This window comes from Haliaeetus albicilla, chromosome 10 (assembly GCF_947461875.1).
Source record: "Haliaeetus albicilla chromosome 10, bHalAlb1.1, whole genome shotgun sequence".
Taxonomy (NCBI): domain Eukaryota; kingdom Metazoa; phylum Chordata; class Aves; order Accipitriformes; family Accipitridae; genus Haliaeetus; species Haliaeetus albicilla.
This window is the reverse complement of record NC_091492.1, coordinates 2,968,795-2,989,847: the sequence shown is the minus strand read 5'-3', so window position 1 is coordinate 2,989,847 and position 21,053 is coordinate 2,968,795. Positions and strand designations below refer to the sequence as shown.

The 21,053-nt window shown below is 63.2% G+C and overlaps 1 protein-coding gene across 2 annotated transcripts in view; it reads right to left on the bottom strand.

Annotated features, from left to right (window-relative positions):
• GSE1 (Gse1 coiled-coil protein) overlaps positions 1–21,053 on the bottom strand; it is a 102,529-nt gene that overhangs the window by 9,124 nt on the left and 72,352 nt on the right. For both annotated transcript variants that reach the window (XM_069793323.1, XM_069793324.1), the window contains exons 3-4: positions 5,364–5,582; positions 1,178–1,377 (exon numbers count right to left, since the gene is read on the bottom strand). In XM_069793323.1, the coding sequence (XP_069649424.1) occupies positions 1,178–1,377; positions 5,364–5,582 (419 nt within the window). The remainder of the gene's footprint in view (positions 1–1,177; positions 1,378–5,363; positions 5,583–21,053) is intronic.

Genomic DNA, 21,053 nt, shown 5'->3' with positions numbered 1-21,053 from the left:
CCAGAGCTATTAATCATCCGGGGAGGATACAGACACGGCCAGTGGAAATCCAGCAGCCCTTTGATAGCCGCCATAAACCAGGGGTCAGCCCAGCATCCCCCTCCCCGGCCCCACGGACAGGCCAGCATCAGCACCCCCCCACCCCGCCGCGGGGCCTCAGCCGTCTTCCATCAGCTCCCCATTCCCAGCACCAGGATGAAGGTCGCTCCCTCCTGGCACCCACGCCTGCTGGGGAAGGGACCCCCTGGCAAGGGGGGACCCCTTAGGGTGACCCGCAGGGTCCCTGGCAGTTAGGGGGGTGACCTCCGGCAAGGCAAGGTTGGGTTTAAAAATCATTATTTTTCATTGCATCTTCTCCGTTTAGCGGCTAGAGGAGGAGGACGGTGGCAGCCCCCCGTATCCCCCCACCCATCCAGTCCCAGTCCCCAGACCCTCTGGGGCAGGTCGCAGGTCCTTGGCCATCGGGGATGGTCCCAAGGTCACTGTGGCCGGCACAAAGGGCGTCCCGTCCCCCCCGCCTTCGCCCTGCCGCCTCCACTGCCTGCATTAAGGCTTATTGTGCGTGCCAAGCTCTGCTCTAATTACCTCCCCGTCTCGGGGCGTCACGCTGCGAGCGCAGCTCTGCCAGACAATAACCCACGCTCGGTTAACCCCCGTGCTGCAGGGGTCACTGGGGAGGAGGCGACACGGGGGGGACACGGTGGGGGGACACGGGGGGGTGGGGAGCACCCAGATACCCCATGCTCCCCTCCGAGCGCCCGGGGATCGCGGTTCAATTTATTTTTCTCCCCCCGCCGCCCTCGGCGTTTCTCATCCCCTCCCATCGCCTCTCCGCTTTGTGGTTTAATTAGTCTTTCCAAGTGGCATAATCCCCCCGGGAATCTGCTTGTAGCGTGCGGAGGAGAGAAGAACCACTAACGATGCTTCTTAATTAGCCGCTCCCCCCACCCCTCCTTCTTCCTCGCGCTCCCCTCCGGATGGCAACCCCGGGGACGATGGCAGCCCGGGGATGACGGCAGCCCAGGGACATGGTGGGGAGGAGAAGGGACAAAATGGGGGGCAGCCCCCCTGGCATCTCGAACCAAAGTTGGCACGTTCAGTGCCATGCATGGCATCCCATACCCTTCATCCTTTGAGGGGGGGGGGGGGTCAGGTACCCCCCCAAACACGTCCATACCTGTCTGCCCTCGCTCCTCCAGACCCCGTTGACCGTCTTCGTGGGGGCGATGGTGACGACGGGCGGCGTGCTGGGCACGCTGTGCCCCCCCGGGGGCACGATGATGGGACCCATGGGGCCGCGCTTGGGCGTGCTGGCGGGGGAGCTGTGGTTGGTGGCCGGCGAGGAGACCGGGGACGACTCGCTGCTTATCGAGGACCCTGAAATTAAATTAAAAATTAAAATAAGTGGGGGAAAAAGGCTGAAACCGCCCTCCAAACGAGCTGAAGCATCCCACGCCATCCCCGGTGGGATGCCCCGCTGCAGGGACCAGGGATGGGGCACAGGGATGCACGCAAGGCAGTCGGCATCCCTCCAGCCCCCTGGGCTGGACCCCTGTCCTCCCATCCTGGGGGGTCCCAGGGAGCCCTGTCCCAAGGCAGGTTCCCTCCGGTGCTAAAAGGCTTTGCCCTACATGGTGGGACGGGCACCCTCTTGCTCCCATCTAGTAGGGACTGCCAACCCCCCCAGCTCTGGTAAAGCCTTTCATGGGCGCAGCGAGCCCTGACCGTGCTGCTCGCCTTGGCACGAGTGACACCGATGCGATGCCAACCCCGGGCGGCCGCACCTTCTCTAGCCGAACCCGCAGACTCCTTAATCCGGCTGCAAAAGTCGCTGCGCGCAAGCCAGGGCAGTCGGAGACGCTGGGATGAAGGAGTCACTCCCTGTAACCCTTGGGCAAGGCTTTGGCTTTATTTGCATAATACATCTGTACTTTAAATTATACCCACCCTGGGGATGCTGGCGATATTTCCAAGGGAAAAATAAAAATGGAATTAAAGCGGGGAGTGCGATGTGGGTAGAAAAGCAGAGCTGGAGCAGAAATACAAATTCAACATTAACTAGGGCACGCGGCACCCAGCATCTGCTCTGCGGCACATCGCCCGCTCCTAAAACCCAGCCAGGCAGCTTGGGGCGGGGGGGGGCTCCTACCCCCTGAAACCCTGCTCCCACCAGTCTGGGCCAAGGGAAGGTTTCCGACATGCCGGCAGGGACCAGCTACTGGCCACCGAGGGGTGGCCCGTGGTCGCCGCAGGATGCCAGCCGAGAGGTGAGGATGCTCCCCAATCTGGCACTGAGCCTGGCACCGAGAAGGGGCCTTGTCCCCCCTGAGCGTGCAAGCCGGCTCCCCTGAGCGTGCACGCCGGCTCCTTGCCCTGCAAGCGTGCCATTTGGCTCCCCGGAGCGTGCAAGCCAGCTCTTTGCCCTGCAAGCATGCAAGCCAGCTCCCCTGTGTGTACAAGGTGTCTCCTCGCCCTTCGAGCGTGCAAGCCGGGCTCCCCCGAGCGTGCAAGCCGGCTCCTCGCCCTGGAAGCACACGAGCTGGCTCCCCTGAGCGCGCCAAAGCAGCTCCTCGCCCTGCGAGGCTGCAACCCGTCATCTCCATCCCCGTCCGAAAGCCCCACGCGCTCCTCACCGCGCTCACCCTCCCCACCCCGGCGCCAAGGTTAACGCCGGGAGGGAGCCAGGAATGCCGCAGGGAAGCACGAGCATCCCCAGGCAGCCAGAAGGATGCTCGGCGGAGCAGAGAGGCCAAGCGGAGCAGCCCGCTGCCGGCCGCCCTGCCTTATTAATTATTCCCGAGTCGCTCCGAATCGCTTTCATTTCAAGAGTGGCAAGACTCGGGGAAAGAGAAAGGCTGCCCGCGACAAAGGAGGCCGCCGATACGGATTTGACACCCACTGAAGTCTATCTTGTCAGCGCAAGGCCAACAACAATTAGCAGCCTAATCCCCTCTGAGCTGGGAAGCCATTACTCACCACGCGATAGCGTTAACAATCAATACCATCACAATGAGCCCGGCAATTAATGAAGCTAAAGTCTTACTTCAGAACCTTAATTCTCGCTGTGTGGCTTTAAACGGGAGGGTTTGTGATCGTTATAATTAACTGGTGGTATTCAGCCAGGAGTTAGTCAATGAAACTAATCTGGATTGGAGATGACAAGAGGCACAGTGTGATGGTGTCACCTTTGTTTTCTGACCTCCCGCTTTCCGCTCGGCGATAGCAGATTAGCAGCCCGGGCTGACAGGCAAATGTAATTAACAGCTGAGACCCTGAAGGAGGAGGGGGGAAAAATGAAAGGAAGGGGGGGGGGGGGTGGAATAAAACCCACCCTGCAGACAGCCCGGGGTAGGACGGGAGGCAGGAGCCCCTGGCCAGGCAATGGCTTCGGTGGCTTCTTGGGGCTTTGCTGGGATGGAGTCGGTCAGGATGAGCCCCTGCAGCTGGGGATGCTGTCGGGGAGCGGGATGTCCCTACAGATGCCCCGGCCATGGCACAACTGCCAGCCCATAAAGCCAGTAAAAAAGCCGGCGATCCTGGGCGGACCCGGTTGGCATCGCCCCATCGGCTGCATCTGCCACGGCGGAGCATCTCCCATTGTGGGATGGGGAGTGGGGTGAGGATTTGGGGGCAAAGCACTTCATTGCCTGGGGCTAAAAACCACAGCATGGAGAGAAACCCCATTCCCGACAGGCACCCATACCCACGCCTATTCAAAACCTCAGCGATGAGCCACTTTGGGCACCCAGATGGGTGAGGACGGGGGTTTTTTTGCAAACAAACTATGCAGTCATTAAGGGGAAATCCAAAGGGAATGCGGCTGCTTCTCTCCAGCACCACGAAATCCATGCCAAAACCTGCTGACGTCCCTTCGGATGGGCTGAGCAGGATGGCGGGAGCACAAGCCAGGGGCTGTGGGGGGAATAAAAGGTAAAATATTCCCCCAAACCCAAGCGAACGCCCCAAAGGAAGCAGATGAGCTCTGGAGGAGGCAGCCAGGGAGAACCAGGAGCTCCCAGCGAGGCTGAAGGATCACCAAGACTTGGTCCTTTTGGTGTCACTGGGACCCGGCATCCCCACGTGCTTCCTCGGGAGCAGCCGATGCCAGAGCGGACACGGCTGTGCTGGGGCATTTCACAGCTGGCGGGGGGCTGCGAGGAGGGTCTTGCAGATGGCGCTTGCAAAAAAGGTCTTCCAAAAAGAGCCTTGCCAAAGGGGTCTTTGCTAAAAGGATCTTCCAAAAAGGGCCTTCCAAAAAGGATCTTCCAAAAAGGATCTTCCAAAAAGGGCCTTCCAAAAAGGATCTTCCAAAAAGGATCTTCCAAAAAGGATCTTCCAAAAAGGGCCTTCCAAAAAGGATCTTCCAAAAAGGATCTTCCAAAAAGGGCCTTCCAAAAAGGATCTTCCAAAAAGGGCCTTCCAAAAAGGATCTTCCAAAAAGGATCTTCCAAAAAGGGCCTTCCAAAAAGGGCCTTCCAAAAAGGATCTTCCAAAAAGGGTCTTCCAAAAAGGATCTTCCAAAAAGGGCCTTCCAAAAAGGATCTTCCAAAAAGGATCTTCCAAAAAGGGCCTTCCAAAAAGACCTTGCAAACAGGGCCTTGCAAAAAAACATCTTGCAAAGGGTCGGGCATCCTCCCCAGGGACCAAAGTGCCCGGGCGGTGGGCAATAACCCAACAGGGAACACCCACCAATGGAAACACCAGGGATAAATACTATTTCGTTGCAAATCGATGACGCCTGCAGTCTCCTGGTGAAACGCTTCACAGTCCGGGGACAAGCTGCCTCCCCCTGCACATGCGGTAACACCCCTGGCAATTCCTGCAGCACACAGTTCCCGCAGCGGCAGGGACCTCAGGGTGCTCCGGCACCGCGACAGCAGCTCACACCCCCCATGGCGAGCTGCACCCCGCGCCCGAGCAGAGACAGGGGGTGCGATGGAGGATGTGGCAGCCAGGCCATCACAGGGTGACAAGGGACAGGGACCTCCCTGGGGGCACTCAAATTTGCTGTTTAGCCGGGCAGTTTGGCTGGGGAAGGAACAGATTTGAGGAGCCTCTGGAAAAAATGGCATTTTGGTGAAGTATGGTGGGAGGGAGCAGGGCTGGGGGGGCAGGGAGGGACAGGTCCCCCCGCACTGCGCTCTCCCAGGCTTTCTCCCAGGGTACGGCAAGTGATACAGCATTTGGATTACTCCGGCTGAATTGAATTTCTGAACTGCCCTCTTGAGACGCAACGCCAGGGAAAGACATTAGCTCGGGAAATGGCAAGAAAACGCTGTCCGCCGGCTCCTGGGTGGCGGCGGCGGGGAAGGGCGCTGATGCTCAGCATCCCCCCGCACCCCGTCCCCACCATCGTCCCCTACCTCTGGGCTCCTCGGCTTGCTTGGCGAGCTTGCGGAGAGCAGCGGCGAAGCTGGAGGAAGGTGCTGCCTGGACGGACAAAGTGCTGCTGGCTGCCGGGCTGCCATTGGGGACGATGGAGCCGTTGAGCGGCGAGGGGGTGAGGGGGCTGACGGTGGCAGTGGTGCGGGTGGCGGTGGAGAGCATTCCTAGGGACGGCGACTTCGGCTCATGGCTCATGCCTGCGAACAAGAGCAGCCCACGTTAGACGGGGACGCGGGGAGAGAGGATCCCCAAATCCCCACGGGAGCAGGGAACAACCGGCAGGACAAGCAAGACCTTCCTTCTGGTTCACCACCCCACACCAAAATACATCCTGAGTTCATGCCATGGCGGGGGGGGAAGTGAGCGGGCGGGCACGAGCCCCGCACGCTTATGGCATGGCAGCTTATCTAAAAAAGCGAGCTCGCCCACGGAAAATAAGGTGACGCAGGGGCCAGCAGCTGTCCCATGGCCCCAGCAATCCCGCAGACCGGACCGCTCCCAGATAACGGTGTGGAGGGGCTCAGCAGAGCCCCCTGGGAAGGCAGAGGGTGTTTTGGGGGGGTTACGGGGACTTCAGTGTCCTGATGGAGGTGATGGGGAAGGGCGCAGCCCCCTGACTCACGTGGTGCTGCCAAAACCCAAAGCACCACCGCTGCACCCCTAATCGCCACCACTGCACCCCCAAATCCCCCTCCACTGCACTTTCAAATCCTCACCACTGCACCCCCAAATCCCCCCCACCGCACCTTCAAATCTGCACCACGGCACCCCCGAGTCCCCATCGTTGCACCCGAAAGCACAGAGGTTCTATAGGGCACAGTAGCCCCTAAGGGTGGGGGTTCGGGTGCTGTGAGTGGCAGGGTGCAGCCCACCCTGTGCCCCCCCCCAGCTATCACAGCCGGCCACTCCAGGGCTCTCCATCTCCCAAAACAGCAACTGCTGATGTCAGGGCCCTTAAAATAGACTTCCAAATGAGCAGCTTCATTAACACCAGCCTAAAATTAGCCCCACTCCCAGGTGGGCAGGCGGGCGGTGGGGGGGCCAAGGGGCAGCCCCCCCCAGCTCCCAGCAGGACTGATGGCAGCTCGAGGCACCGGCGATGCCGGAGACCTCCGGAACATCCCGCGGCAGAGGGTGCCTGGGCAAAGCGGCGGGCGTCGTGGGAGCCGGGGCGGGGGGGCCGCGAGTGCCACTCAGCGTTGATTAATCTTTGCCCCCCGGCCCCAGGAGAGGCGGCCGGCGCGGCGGCGCGCGCTCCCCTCTGCCCTCATTATACAAGCATTTATTAACTCCGGTGCTCTCAGCCATTGACTGCCGCCTTGTCGACACACTCGGCTCATGTAAATTCATTACCAGAACAGCTGGGAAGCCAACCCGTCGCGCCAGCCTGGCCTGGGCACCCCCGGGCTTTGCACCGGCCCGCGGACCCCCCCGGATAAGTGCCTGGGTACCCCCCCCCTGGAGAGCAGGGTACCGGGCTCTGCCTGCAGCACCGTGCATCCAGGCGCTATCCCAGGGGGCTGCAGCATCCCAGTGGTATCCCCTGGGCACAGCCCTGTGCCCCCCAGGCACTGCCCCACATCCCCCCGGCACAACCCTGCATCCCTCAGGCACAACCCTGCATCCCTCGGGCACAGCCCTTCATCCCCCAGGCGCTGCCTTGGCATCCCCTTAGCACAGCCCTGCACCCCCCAAAAACAGCCCTGCACCTCCCCGTGCCCCCCCAGCTTCTCCCCAGCTATTAACCCCGGCATAACCCGCCCCCCCCCCAGCCCCAATCCAAGGTTGGAAACGCTTTCCTAACCAGCCGGCGAGGATTAGCACACTCACGCACGCTCGCCAGGGCACGGGGGCTGGCGACGGAGCATCACCCGTGTGATGCTCAGCTGATCTCCACGGCCCCAAACGCCTCCCAACAAACTCATGATCCCACTGGGATTTGCCGGGCGAGCGCGGGGCAGCTCCGAGCCAGCAGCTCGCCGGGAAAGCGTGCGGAGAGCTCACGTTTCCCCCAACCCCCTCCTCGGCGCTGGCTCGCTAACTCGAGCTTGTGCCGCTGCCCCAGCTGCGCTCCAAACCAGTTTTGCCGCTCCTGCCCGGTGATAAAATCGGCGCCTCCGCCCCGGCTGGGGCCCGAGCAGCGCCGCTCACCCGCCTTGCCCCGACGGAGGTGGCGTCCGTCTGTCCGGGCGTCCCTGGGTTGCTCCGCGGGAGAATTGCCAGCTGGGGAAACTGAGGCACGCCGCGGCGGCCGAGAGCATCCGTGTGGGGATGGCGCCCGCGATCCCTCCGGCATCCCGTCACCGGCGCGGCGTGGGTACCGCTCACCTCTGCGGGTGCCGGTGTCCCGGTGGTGGCTGGGGATGCCGTGCCACCCCACGGCAAGGTGGGGTCTCCCCCCAACCGGCTCTCGCCCTCCTCCCACCCCTCCCCGGCTGCTTTTCCCAGCAGGCAGATCCGTGTGGAAAAACAGGTCAAATTCAGAGCTCGGCAGCGGCCCTGGGGTCACGCCAGCGGTTGCCTCACCGGGGTGGGGAGCCGAACCCCGAAACGGGGCAGGCTGCCCCTCCGTTGCCCCCACTCCTATGGGGGTGTGCAGGGAGAGGAGCTGGCAGCCCCCCCACGTACCTGCCCTCGGGCAGCGCTTGCTGCCTTCGCTCCTGCACACCCCCCCCTTGCCAAATCAAGGCTGGGGTGTGTGGGGGGGTCTCCTGGGTCCCCTGCTGAGGCCACGGAGGAGGTTGGGGACCGGGCGACGTGCCACCCTTGTCCGCGTCCCTCCCGCGGCATCTGCGCGGGCACAGCGGCGCAGGGAGTGTCTGGCGTTCCTGGTGCCTGCTGGCTGCCTGCCCACAGGAGCAGGCAGGTCCCTGCCTGGTGGGACGAGGAGGAGGAGGAGGAGGAGGAGGAGGAGGAAGGGACGGCAAGGCCATCGCCGTGACCCCCTCACCCTTCCCCGTGCCACCCCCGCATCCTGGCACCCCTTCCTGCGGTGCCACGCGTGGCACCAGCCGCGGGGTTGGCATCCCTGACGGTGCAGGACCCCCAAGCCCTCGGCTCCCGGTGGGGACAGGGGGGTGTCCCTGCCTGGTCCCTTGTGTTCCCCCCCCCGCCTCCAACCCCGGCCCCCCGCATCCCCTTGCGCAGGGCTGGGAGCTGGGAGCTGGGAGCGTGCCATCTTCTCTCCATCTGCTCCTGATGACGCTGGCGGGTTTTTTGGCAGCGGGAGCCTCCTCCGGCAGCGAGAGCAGAACCAGTCTGGCTGCCTGGTGGGGCTGGAGACAAATAAACACGCCGGCAGCCGCCGCGGGCAGGCAGGAGCGGGCAGTGCCAGGGCAGGAACGGGGCTCCCAGCACCCCAAAACCCTGAGATCCTCCCCGGATTGGTGCGGGCAGGGGGACTCGGTACTGCTGCCGGCTGCCCTCCCCTGCTTCCCCGTCCCCGCCGCAGGCAGCTGCCGGGAAATGCGATGCGGGCAGGTTTAGCACCTTGGTTTCGGGCCCCCCCCGCTTCTCCCCAGCACCTTGAAAGGCCCCTAATGAGCATGAAGTGCCCTTCAGAGCAGATTGCCATTGAACTCAACCTGCACCAGCCGCCTGCTTTAAAAGCAGCTATTTTGAGCTCCCGGGCTCCCGAGCGCTGGAACTAATAATTTATTACCAAATACGATCAGGCAGCAGCTCCAGCCCCTGGCAAATGGAGCGGAAAAAAACCCAGCACGGCGGGAGGCCGAGGGAGCGGGGAGAGATGAGCATCCTGCATCCTCCCCCGGGACGGATCCGCACCCACCGCGCAGGACCTCGGCTCCTCCACGCTGGCTCTGGATGGGTCCCCAATGGAATTTGGGGTGACGCTCTATGGCACGAGGTCCCCAAGCCTTTTCCTCCCTCTCTCTCTCGGCGCCCTCGGCTCCCGCTCCGGAACCGCATCCAGCTGCACGCTCCGAGCGGGAACAGCTGCTTTGCATGGATTTTCAATGCTAATGGCCTCGCATTGTCAAGTCCCCCCTCGCGCTGCCTGAATGCAGCAGGCAGGGCCCCGGCGGCTGCCTGCGCGGGCAGGAGGGAGGGCAGGAGGCCGGGGGCAAGCGTGTGCCCATCATCCCCCCCCCACGCACCCCGACACCCCCTCGAGAGCCAGCGGGCAGGGGACAGGCAGCGGGGACCACCTCTGCTGGGGATCTCCTGCCGAGCCGTGGCACATCTTCCACCCCCCCCTCCTTCAAACAGCTCTGCCGCCTCACCTACGACACGCTCCATTAATTAATTAATCGATCGATCGGAGACCGCGCTCCTGCCCTCCCTTCCCCACCACCCGGCACACAGCCCAAACGAAGGGAGGTGGCCACGCGTGGTGTTCCCAAGTGTTCCCAGGGATGGCGAGATGCAGGCGCAGCCTCTGTTCAGTTTTAGGGTCCTCGGGGCAGAGCTCAGGACCCATCCCGGGAGCATCCCCCACCTTGCCAGCACCCTTGGAGGGGTCCGGATGGGTCCCCCGGGGCGAGGAGCACCTTGCCGGCGAGGGACGGGATTTGGGGCTCCCCAAGGAGCCCAGCACGGCACTAAGCGTCCAAGCGTGCGGCACTATTAGCCGGCTGGGTCTCCATCGATCACTCCTCCATGGACCATTGATCTGGCAAACGACAACAAGCAAACTAATAAGAGCTCGTTTGGAGGGCGCAGCGCCGGGGAGGGGCCAGGGCCAGCATGATGCAGGATTATTTTTCTCCCTTCCTTGCCTTTCCACGCTCAGCCCAACCAGCCCCGGGTGTTTTCTAAGCCCACGGGAAATCATGTCGGTGAAAGATTTGCTTCAAAGCAACTTTCTTCCCCATTTCTGCCCCATCCAAGACTCGGCCTCCACCTCCTGTGCCAGCTGGGGGCTTCAAAAAATAAAGTGCCTGTGCCCAAAGGATGCTGCTGGCCCCCCAGCCCCTCTCTGCAGCATCCAGGTTGGGACAGTGGCTCCTCTCGGCTCCCGCTGCCCGGATCCGGGTGCCAGCCCCCCCTACTTTGGGGGAAGCGGGGTACAGCTCCCACCCCTCCTCTTGTAGGGGGTACGGATGGGTGCCAGGCATCACGCAGCACCGCTGGGGGCTGCCGGGCATCCCATGGGAGAGAGCTAGGCACTGCACGGGGCTGCCGGGCACCGTGTGGGATGGAGCTGCCGGGCATTGCGGGGGGCTGCTGGGCATCGTGTGGGAGGGAGCCGGGCACTGCACGGTGCTGCCAAGCATTGCATGGTACTGTTGTGCGCTGCACGGTGCTGCCAGGCATTGTGCCGTGCTGCCGGGCACTGCACGGTGCTGCCGGGCATCGCATGGTGCTGCTAGGCATTACATGGTGCTGCTGGGCACTGCACGGTGCTGCCAAGCATTGTGTGGTGGTGCCAAGCGTTGCATGGTACTGTTGCACGCTGCATGGTGCTGCCAGGCATTGCTCTGTGCTGCCGGGCACTGCACGGTGCTGCTGGGCATTGCATGGTGCTGCTGGGCACTGCACGGTGCTGCCAGGCATTGCACGGTGCTGCTGGGCACTGCATGGTGCTGCCAAGCATTGCACGGTGCTGCCAAACGTTGCATGGTACTGTTGTGTGCTGCACGGTGCTGCTGGGCATTGCACTGTGCCGCCGGGCACTGCACGGTGCTGCCGGGCACTGCACGGTGCTGCTGGGCACTGCATGGTGCTGCCAAGCACTGCGTGGTGCTGCCAAGCATTGCGTGGTACTGTTGTGTGCTGCATGGTGCTGCTGGGCATTGCACTGTGCCGCTGGGCACTGCGCGGTCCTGCCGGGCATTGAACCGTGCCATTTGGCATGGTGTGGGACAGGGCTAGGCGCTGCATGGTGCTGCCAGGCACTGCACGGTGCCGTTGGGCATTCCACGGTGCCGCTGGACGTTGCATGGTGCCGCCGTGTATTGCACGGTGCCGTTGGGCAACGCGTGAGTCAGAGCCAGGCGTTGCACGGTGCCGCCAAACCTTGCATGGTGCTACCGGGCATGGCACAGGCCGGGAACGGGCAGTGCCCTCCCGTCCACGTCCCTCGTCCCCATACCCGGCCCGTGTCCCCACGCCGGCAGCTCGGCGCAGCCCTGCCGCGGGCAGCGCAGGATTTGCCGTCAGCGGCGCATTGTTCTCGGTGCGAGAAGCCCTTGCCCAGCAGATGGCAGGTATAACAAAGCAGCTTGCTGCGGCCAAGCCAATTATTTATCTAATTATGATTTACCACTTAACCACATGATCTTTCTGCAGAGTTGTGGGCAATTAAAACCGGGGTGATTATGTGGATTATGCAAATCGGCTGGAGCCGAGCGAATAAAATTGGAGATTAGAGTTTCACGCAGGCTGGATCTTGCACAGGGCAGGTCCTGGCGGGGCAGGGGGGGGCAGAGGCAGGGCAGGGGGCTGCAGGCAGGGGTGGGGGGGCCAGGACCCAGACGAGCTGGGGGCTATGGGCCAGAGTTAGGAGGTGCCAGGGCAAGGCGAGGGGATGCCTCCTGCCACCCCCCAGCTTGCCTTCGAGGTGCTTCTGACCCCCTCCAGCAGAGCCAAGGGGGGTCCATAAGTAAAAACTGCCCCCCCAGCATGATGAAGGTGGGTGCCCGCAGGGGGCCCCCCCCCGCCACCGGCGGAAAGCAGCCGGTGACTCAGCCAGTGCCGGGGATTTCCCAGCGCCCGCCCTGGCTGCACCCCAAAAAGGTGCTGGGGGGGTGGTGGGGGGCTGTTACACTGCGCAGCCCCCATCCCTCGCCCCATCCGTGAGCAGCTAACGAAGGGCTCCGGGGGTGATGGGTATTAATAACGGGTATTAATAACGGGTATTAATAACGCCGCCTGGCAGATTACTCTGCCCGCCCAGCTTGATATGAGATTTATGCATGGCGCGAACTCCGGAAATACAGAAGTATTAATGGTAATACCTCGTGTCCTAGCAAAGGTCACGGGCAATCTCCATCAATCCCACTGTGCTGCCGGCAAAGCCGGGGGTCCGGGCGGAACGGGGGGTCTCCCCCGCGCTCCCGGGGTCCCCCCACACACATCGCAGCCCCGTGGTTTATGACCGTGCAGATGGCCCAGCATGGGCCAGAGGGAAGGTTTTACCTTGGGATAAGAAATTAACGCTGGCAAACGGCAAATTTACTGCATGTATTTTCATTTTCCTAATACCGGCACCATCTGCTAGCAATCGGTGCCCCACGTCACCGGCTTTTTAGTTACAAGATGCTGCGGAGGTCTTGGGGAGACCTTGGCGTGCTCCTCACCCGGGACCCCGGGGTCCCCTTGCGCTGTGCCATGGGGTCCCCAAGGGACAACCCAGGGTCCCACCGCCACTTGGATGGGTCTCACCGTTTCCACAAAGTCCCCCAAGAAACGGGCACCAGTGAGGAGGGTCTGAAGCAGCAGCGATGCCCGTGGAGCCGGACTGTGCCGAGGACGGGCACAGCACCGCTGCCAGCACCGCTGGGACAGCTCCGGCACATTCATCACAGGGGAAGGTCAACCAAAACCCAGGTCCAGAGGAATCGTGTATGGCACTGTTTGGTGCCGAGGCGAGCGGACCCCGCTTCCCACGCCGGGATTTAGGGTGATTAGCACCGGCGATCCCACAGGCCGGTGCCAAGGAGGCTGGCCGGTGCCCCCGCTTGCGCAGCATCTTCCCTTTTTGCCTACAGTAATCCTCAGCCTTTCGAGCAAATTATTAAAATTCACTTATATTTAATCTGCCTGCTGGAATTAATTGAATTTTTACGCTTGGCAAATGTCAGTGGGTGCACACTGCCTCCCAACAGGGACCCAGCTGCAGGTGCAGCGGGCGCAGCCCCGGGCTTTTACCCCTCTCCGGGGACAAAATCCACCCTGGAGCACGGGACAGGGTGCCCACGGCACCCACAGCCCCCGTCAGCAACGGGTGGTGGGACGCGTGGGTGCCAGCACCCTCCCAGCTCCGCGGGGGATGCTCGGTGGCACCGGGCACGCATCCCCCAAACCTGCCTCCCTCCACAGGGCGTGTATGAAACGCTCCCCAAATCCCACGGGATTCCCAAGGCAGCTCTCGGCGGTGCCTCGATGGCTTTGGAGGGGACATCGGGAGCCCCTCGCTTCCCACCCCACACCCTTGCCAGAGAGTGCCAGCACCCTGCCTGGCGCTGGGATCCTCCACCGGGCAACGAGAGCCTTCCTCCCCTCCCCATCATCCTCCTCGAAAATTGCCAAAGCGTCTAATTTGCCCGCTGGGAAGGCCGAGGGAAAAGAGCCTCTATTTTGCCGGTAATAAGCCCTCCAGACAAAGGCGGGATGAGCCATTCAGCGGTGGGAAGGGGGAAGGGTCCGGCCCCATGACGGAGTGGTGCTGAGGGCTTGCGGGAAGGGAGACGTTCCCTCCTGCTTGGGAGAACCAGCACCGGGACATGGCACGGCATGCCGGCATCATCCCAGGATGACCCCAGCCCACGCACCCATGGGGTCCTGAGCTCCCGGGTGGGTGGTGGGATGGGCAGCATCACCGGCCATCGCGCTGGGGACGCTCCTGCTCCGCAAACTGGGACCAATACCCGACTCCCATGTGGCCTCGCTCCCCATTCCCCCGGGAACAGCCCCGGTCCCCGCTCGGGGACGCTGCTCTCCCCATCCGAGATGGAGAAGTTCATGGTCGGCGTCAACCACGGGAGACCCCGGGCCCCGGCAGGCAACTTCCAAACTTGACTAGCGCTTGCCCCCCTCCACCGCCCGCTCGGGATTATCATAAATTAAGACGTAATTACTCCATGGAAATTTACAGCACAAAGCTGTGGCGCTAACAAGTGTGTTTGGCGGCACCGGGGGGAGATACAAAGCGCTATTGTCTGGCGGGCGCCAAAAAATCTGCTCTGCCCCCAAAACGCCGCATCCCGGGGACGGGAATGGGGACGGGGATGGGGATGGACCGACTCCATCGCAGCCGCTCGAGCGCCGCAGCGAGCCACGTGCGTGCCCCATGCGCCGTGGGGATGGAGAGGGGCTCGGTGCCCGAAGAGGAGGGTCCCAGCCTGCCAGGGTGGGCAAGGGTGGGTGAAGGCTCCCCAGCACGATGGGTGCCCTCCTGCCCCGCGCCGAGCGGTGCCGTGGCTCTGCTCCCCACCGAGAGCCGATGGCAGGGTGCCGCTAACAAAGACATCTCCTTTTTTTCCCTCGAATAACTCCGCACCCGGTCAGCTCCCACCCGTGGGTGCTCCTACCCACAGGTGCTCCCACCCATGGGTGCTGCAGCCAGCAAAACCCCACCAACCCACCTCTGAGACCCCCTTCACCAACTTGAGCGCTCATGGGGTTAAAAATAAATCCCCTGGGGATCTGGGGGACACACACACGGGGGGGACACCAGTGCCAGCCCCCGCATGTGTGTGTGCGTGTGTGTCCCCCGGCGCTGCCGGTGCTGCCACACTCCCCCAGCTGCCACGCGCATTAAAAAATAATAATCAACGTGGAAAAAAACAACAACACAGCACGAAAAAATTCAGGCGGCTAAAACAAATCCAGCAATAAAGGAGCCGGGGATCCTCGCAAAGCTGGCTGTGCAATTAAGCAGTTTTCCGCTGTACGCCGATAATCACCTAATTATACTATTAATGACAGTTCAACCTGCTCCGAAATAAAAGGACATTCTTCCATAACAGGATGCCAGCTGTTTGTTACAGATGTCAAACATCTTTAAAGCGTTATTATTAAAAGAAGGGGGGAAGGAGAAAGCTTGGTGATGCAGAAATGCAGCATCCTTCCCCTGCAAAGCCCCTCGCGGGGGGGTGGGATGGGTTGGGGTGTCACCCCCCCTGCTTTTAACGCCGGCGAAAGAATCCATCGGAGGGGTGTTGCGGTGGGGGAGCATCCTTCCCGTCGACATTTGGTGTAATAAATACCCCGCGTCAGCTCATGGCAAGAGGCGCCTGCGTTTAATTAAGTGCGGCGATCGGGAAATAAAGTTAAAAATTAATAATAAAATGGGAAGGTGGGGGTAAGGGGGGGAGAAATATGCACCCTGCTGCCAGGCTCGGGGCAGGGCTGGCCCTGGTCGTCCCCCCCCGGCTGCCGTCGGTGCCTCGAGCGTGGCTGCCGCCGGCGGTGCCCGCGCACGTGCCGCGATGCCGTGCCAAGGAGGAGCGTCCCTGGCAGGTGCTGCCAACCGGTGCCAAGGAAAAGGAAAGGGAGGGGGGGTACATATACCGTAGAGAAAAGAAGCACCTGCTCCCCCCCCCCCAAAAAAAACCCTGGCGTGGGTTTGGAGGTGAGCGATACCCGCAGCATCCCAGGGACCCCCGGGCATCGGGGTTCTGGAGGTGCCGGGAGGAGGGATGCCGGGGGGGGGGGGGGGGGGGGGGATGACTGCATGGCGGCAGCGGTTACCCCGCTTTCATCGCGGGCCAAACTCCCGCTGGGGTAATTACACCTCGCCTGCTTCCCCCCCTCCGGCGGCACCGCGGCTCCGTGCCGGCGCAGCACGTTCCCGGGGGGGGACACGACACAGCCGGGCGCCCACCCGCCGCGGGGTGATGCCAGCGCTGGCGTTACACACCCACCCGCACAGCCGCCCGGCTTTACACCCTGTCCTATATAGCTACAGGCAAATCTGCCTTTAAAACCATTGGGAACCAGGCTTAGCCCAGGAATAAAGAGATTACGGAGCGAGGGGGGGGCAGGAAGAGAAAAAAGGAAGAAGAAGGGGGTGTCTGGGAATAAATCACACCCCCCCTCCAAGCTGTGCAGCTACTGGCATCCCAGGTACCGGCGGGGCCCTGGCACAAGCAGGATGGCTGCAGACAGGCACTGAATTTTGGGGGTACCCCCCCACCTGCTCGGAGCTGGGGGGGGGGCTGCAATCGAACCCCCCTTTCCCAGGGCAGGACCCCCAGCCCTGACCCCTTGGCATACACCGGGCTGGCACCGGCCCCCGCTCGCCAGACGGGACCCAGCGGGGAAAAAAACCATCTGGGAAGCGTCACCCCAAGCCCCGATCTCAGGGCGATGTCCCCGGTCCCTTGTTGTGTCCCCCCCCTCGGTGGCATGCAGCCCTCGCCCACCGCCCCCCCCCTTCCCTTGGCTCCCCTCTTCCCTCCCCTCCTCAAACCATCACGGGGAAGCTGGAAAGTGGTTGACATGGTTGCCGTGGCAACCGAATTTAGGACTAGCGAGAGGAGGAGGAGGAGGAGGAGGATGGTGGGGTGGGCAAGGGAGGAAGGCGGGAGGGCTTCCCGGCACCCCAACCCAGCCCAGACTCCCCCCCCCTCCCCAGCATCACCCAGCCCCCCTCCTCAGCACCCCAAAAAGCATCACCCCCGAGCACCCCTCGACCACACACCCGGCGAGGATGAGGAAGGGCAACCCCCAGCCCCAGCATCCAGCCGGAGGCTTGCCAAGACGGGGTGGGGGGCTCAGCCCCCAGCACCCCAAACCCAACCCCTGGGGGGGGGGGTGTGGCCGCCCCTGCCTGGCGCTGCCAAAAATCGCCGGTGACTCACGCCTCACGCCGGCAGCACCCGCCGAGCGGCATCACCCAGCTCCCTCCAGCTGCTTTTGATCCCGGGGCTAAATATTACCGGCCCCGGCATAAAAATAGGAACCATTTGGGAAGGTCCTGAGTCAGCAGCATCCGCCGCCAGCACCCGCTGCCATCCTTCCCGGCACGCCGAAGCACCCAGGGCCCCATCCTGCCCTGCCGGGGGGACACGCCAGGGAGCCCCAGGGTCCCTCCGGCGCCCAGGGGCTGCCGGCAATTTGGGGACACCCTTAGGGAGGGGACGGACACCCCAAAAGGGTGCGTTCGGGTGCCACCCTCGCGCCTGCCGGAGCAGCCAGCCAGGCCCTCTAGGGATGCTCCGTGTCCCCAAAGGGGTGCCGCGTGCCCCCAAAAGATTCTGCTGTCCCCGAGGGATGCCGTCACCGGCCGTGGGGTGACAACTGCACCCACGCATCTCAAGGCAAGCCAGCCCGAGCACGGTCCCCACATGTACCAGTGGGGAACGGGGTCCCCTCCCTGCCCCCCCCCACCCCAGTTCTCAGCTACGCTCGATGCCCCACCGTCCCCGGCGTCCCCCCGCAGCCGCCTTGAGCCTCGTCGCCCATCTCCAGCCCCCCACGACCAGAGGGACGTGGGTGACAGGAGCATCGGTGACCGCAGGGATGCGGGGGGACGTCGAAGGACCGGCCGGATCCCCCCTGCTAGCCAAGCCACCGAGAAATGTGCGACACGGGCCACGGCCAGGCAGTCCCCGAGGCGGTGACAAGTCCCTGGCAGGATTCGCGCGCCGCTGAGTCACCGCCACCGGCCCCAGCGCTCACGAAACCCCCACGAGCCCACGGAGGCCGAGGGGGGGGGGAGGTTCACGTCTCCATCTGCTCCCACCCGACCTGGCCCACCAGCATCTCCCCGACACCCCGGCAGCTGCCGCTGGCGATTTCTCTGCTTGCCAGCGCCTCGAGCGTAATTTCCCCTAATTGCTTTAAATCTCGCAGCCTGACACTTCCATGCTCTTCTCTGTCTCGCTTTTCTCCTCTGGTTTTTTTATTTCCCCTTCCGAGGTGGCTGGAAAGCGAAGAGCCGGCCGGAGCAGGGTTTTCCAGGGCACAGGAATTAGTGCATTAGCGACAACGGCAAAGCCAGAAGTTTTCACGCAACAGGAGCTGCCGCCGGGAACCCCCGCTCGACCGGAGTGTGCTAAATATGGAATTTAAGGGGGAAAAAAAAAAAAAAAAACAACCCCCAATCCGTCTCCCTGCACCTGCAGCCTTCGGAGGAGTCCCCGCCGCGGGGGACGGCACCGAGGCCGGGTGGGCATTGCCCGCGACCGCTGCGGGCAGCTGAGAACTGGCAAAAAACGGGCAAAGGGGATGGCATCGGGGGGGGGGGGACGACGGGGAGTGGGACCCCTGCGGCCGGCAGGGAGGAGGGCGCAGGGTCGGAGCGTGCTGGGAGCGAGCAGGGTGCCACGAGCGAGCAGGTCACCCGTGTCCCCGCTGTGGCACAGCCCCTGCGAGGGATGTCACACCTCAACCCCTCCCGGGGCAGGAGGTCGTCATCGTCGTGTGTCCCCCCCCGCAAAGTTCAACCCCGGCGCCCCTTGGCCGCCCTTCCCGGCTCGCCTTCGCGCGCTTCGGCGCAGGCGCGCTCGGGCAGAGCCGCTCGTTCCTGTAACAACTGCCACATGCAAAAGCCATTTCCTGAAACAAACAACCTTCCGCGGGGAAACCGCCACGCGGGGGGCACAGGGCCCCCCCCAGGAGAGGGGCCCCGCCGCCACCACCCCCCCCCGCCTCTCGGAGCGCACCCCCGAGCGCGCCCCCGAGCTCGCAGCCTGAGCGTGCACCCCCGAGGCTGCACCCCCAAGAGCACCTCGAGCTCGCCGCCTGAGCTCGCAGCCCAGGCTCGCATCCGGAGGGGGGAACCCCCCCTCCCCGCCGTCGACTGCGCACCCTGCACCCCAAGAGCACCTCGAGCTCACGGCCCGAGTTCGCAGCCCAAGCGCACGCCCTGAGCGCGCACCCTCAGCCTGCACCCCAAGAGCACCTCGAGTTCGCAGCCTGAGCTCGCAGCCCAAGGCTGCAGCCCGAGCGTGAACCCCAACTGTGCGCCCCAAGAGAACCTCGAGCTCGCAGCCTGAGCGTACCAAGCGTGCGCCCCAAGCGTGCACCCCAACATGCACCCTCAGCCTGCACCCCAAGCTCCCACCCCGACCTCATATCCTGCGCACGCATCCTAAGCGTGCACCCCGAGCGTGCACCCCGAGCGTGCACCCCGAGCGCTCCCCCCCACCCCAAGCGCGCAACCCACGCGCGCGCCTGAGCTCGCACCCCAGCCCCCCTCGCCACCGATGCTCTCAAAACACCCCCAAACCCCCCCCACACACACACGGAGAGGGGGGGTCCCCCTTCCTCGCCAGCTGCCACGGGGGCCGGTGCTGCCAGCTGGGGCGGCACAGCAAACTTTGGTGCCCCGAGCCCCTGCGCCCGAGCAGTAGCGGGGCTGCGAGCAGGGACCCCCCCCCACCCCAAAACACAGCTCACCCGGCATTTCTCCCCATCCCTCTTCAGCGAGAACCCCCCGGCTCCTCGGGGAGGGGAGAAACCCCCAGGGTAAGGGAGCGGCAGCAGGAAAAGAGGAGGGGATCTGAGCACCCCAAAACCCTGCAGAGCCTTGTGGTGCTGTGCCGAGGCTGCCTGCTCCCCCCCCAAAGCTCGCCGGACCCCAAAACCCCTATTAGGTGCTGGGAGAAAGTAACTTCACCCCCAAATCCCCCTCAGCTGCTGCTGGCCGGGGCGGATAAAGGGGTGTCCCCAAGCTGGGGGGGACCCTGCAGGGAGAACCCGGGGAGGAGAGGGGCTGGGGGGGGGGGGGGGGGCCGGCGGCAGCATCGCTCGGTGCCTTACCTGGTAAGTAATAGAGAGGTGGTTTCAACCCAAACATGATTTATGTTACAGTTCCATTGCGGCCAGGAAAAAAATAAAAATAAAAATAAAAAGACCCAAGGTGAAGAGGATGTGTCAGGAAGCAAAGGAAAAAAAAAAACAAAAAAACCCAAAAAATTAGCACCAAGCCACACGGAGGGGGTTGGAAAAATAAACCAGAGGCGAAAAAATACGGTGGAGCGGGGAGGAGGAGAAGGAGGAGGAGGAGGAGGAGGAGGAGGAGGAGGAGGAGGAGGAGCGGGGGGGAATCAAGTGCGTGGGGGGAGGAGGAAAAATAAAAATTGAAATAGCAGCGAGCCCAGGGCGCCGGCGGAGGGGTGGCGGTGGCGGTGGCGGCTGTCACCGGCGGGGCCAGGGCAGGAGCCTGGCTGCCATGGCGTGACGCCTTCCCGGGGGTTTTCCTGCCGCTTGAGCCCCGAGCTGCGAATCGCAGGCACACAAAAAGCCAGCGAGGAGGAGGAGGAGGAGGAGGAGAAGGAGGAGGAGGAGGCGGTGGGACCCTCGGCGTGGAGGGGGGGAGAGAACGCACCCCCTGAGCCGGCCGGTGCGGTGGGGTTCCCCGCCACCACCCACCCGGCGTGGAGAAAGGGTGCTGGCGGCGTGGGGTGGGTGACCCAGGCCGGGGTGCGAGCCGGTGGTCCGTCCGTCCGTCCGTCCGAGCGGCGTGTCCCGAGGCGAGCGAGAAAAGCCCAGACTCCCCCGGGCTGCGCCAAAGCCGGGCGAGCGAGAGGCGGCGGACTTGCCCCTCGATCAATTTTCATGCAAGAATCATTATCGGTAAATTGGAAATCTGGCTACTTGACAGCAGATTTGTCTCCCCTAATGAAGGGGAGCGGGCAGGAGAGCGGCAGGCAGCTGCTCGCCCCGGCACCCTCCTCCTCGCGTCACGCCGTCCCGCTTCCCCCCGGGCTTCAACCTTCATCCCCGGTGGTTTTTGGGGAGGCGAGCCCCGGGGGCACCCCGCCAGCCGGGGACGGGAGGGCAGGAGAAGCCTCCTTCCCCCCTCAAACCCCGCTCCTCCTCCTCCTTGCCTACAGACAGAGTAATTTTTTTATTTTTCTTTTTTTTTTTTTTGTCTTTTCCGGGATGCTGTTTTCAAACAGCTGCCGATGGAGGCGGAGGGGGGTGGGTGGGGGGGTAGTAAAATAAAAATAGAAAAATCAAGCCCCCCTCCCCAAGTCGCTTTAAGGAGGGAAATTAGGAAATAAAACAATAAATAACCCAACTTTCCTGCC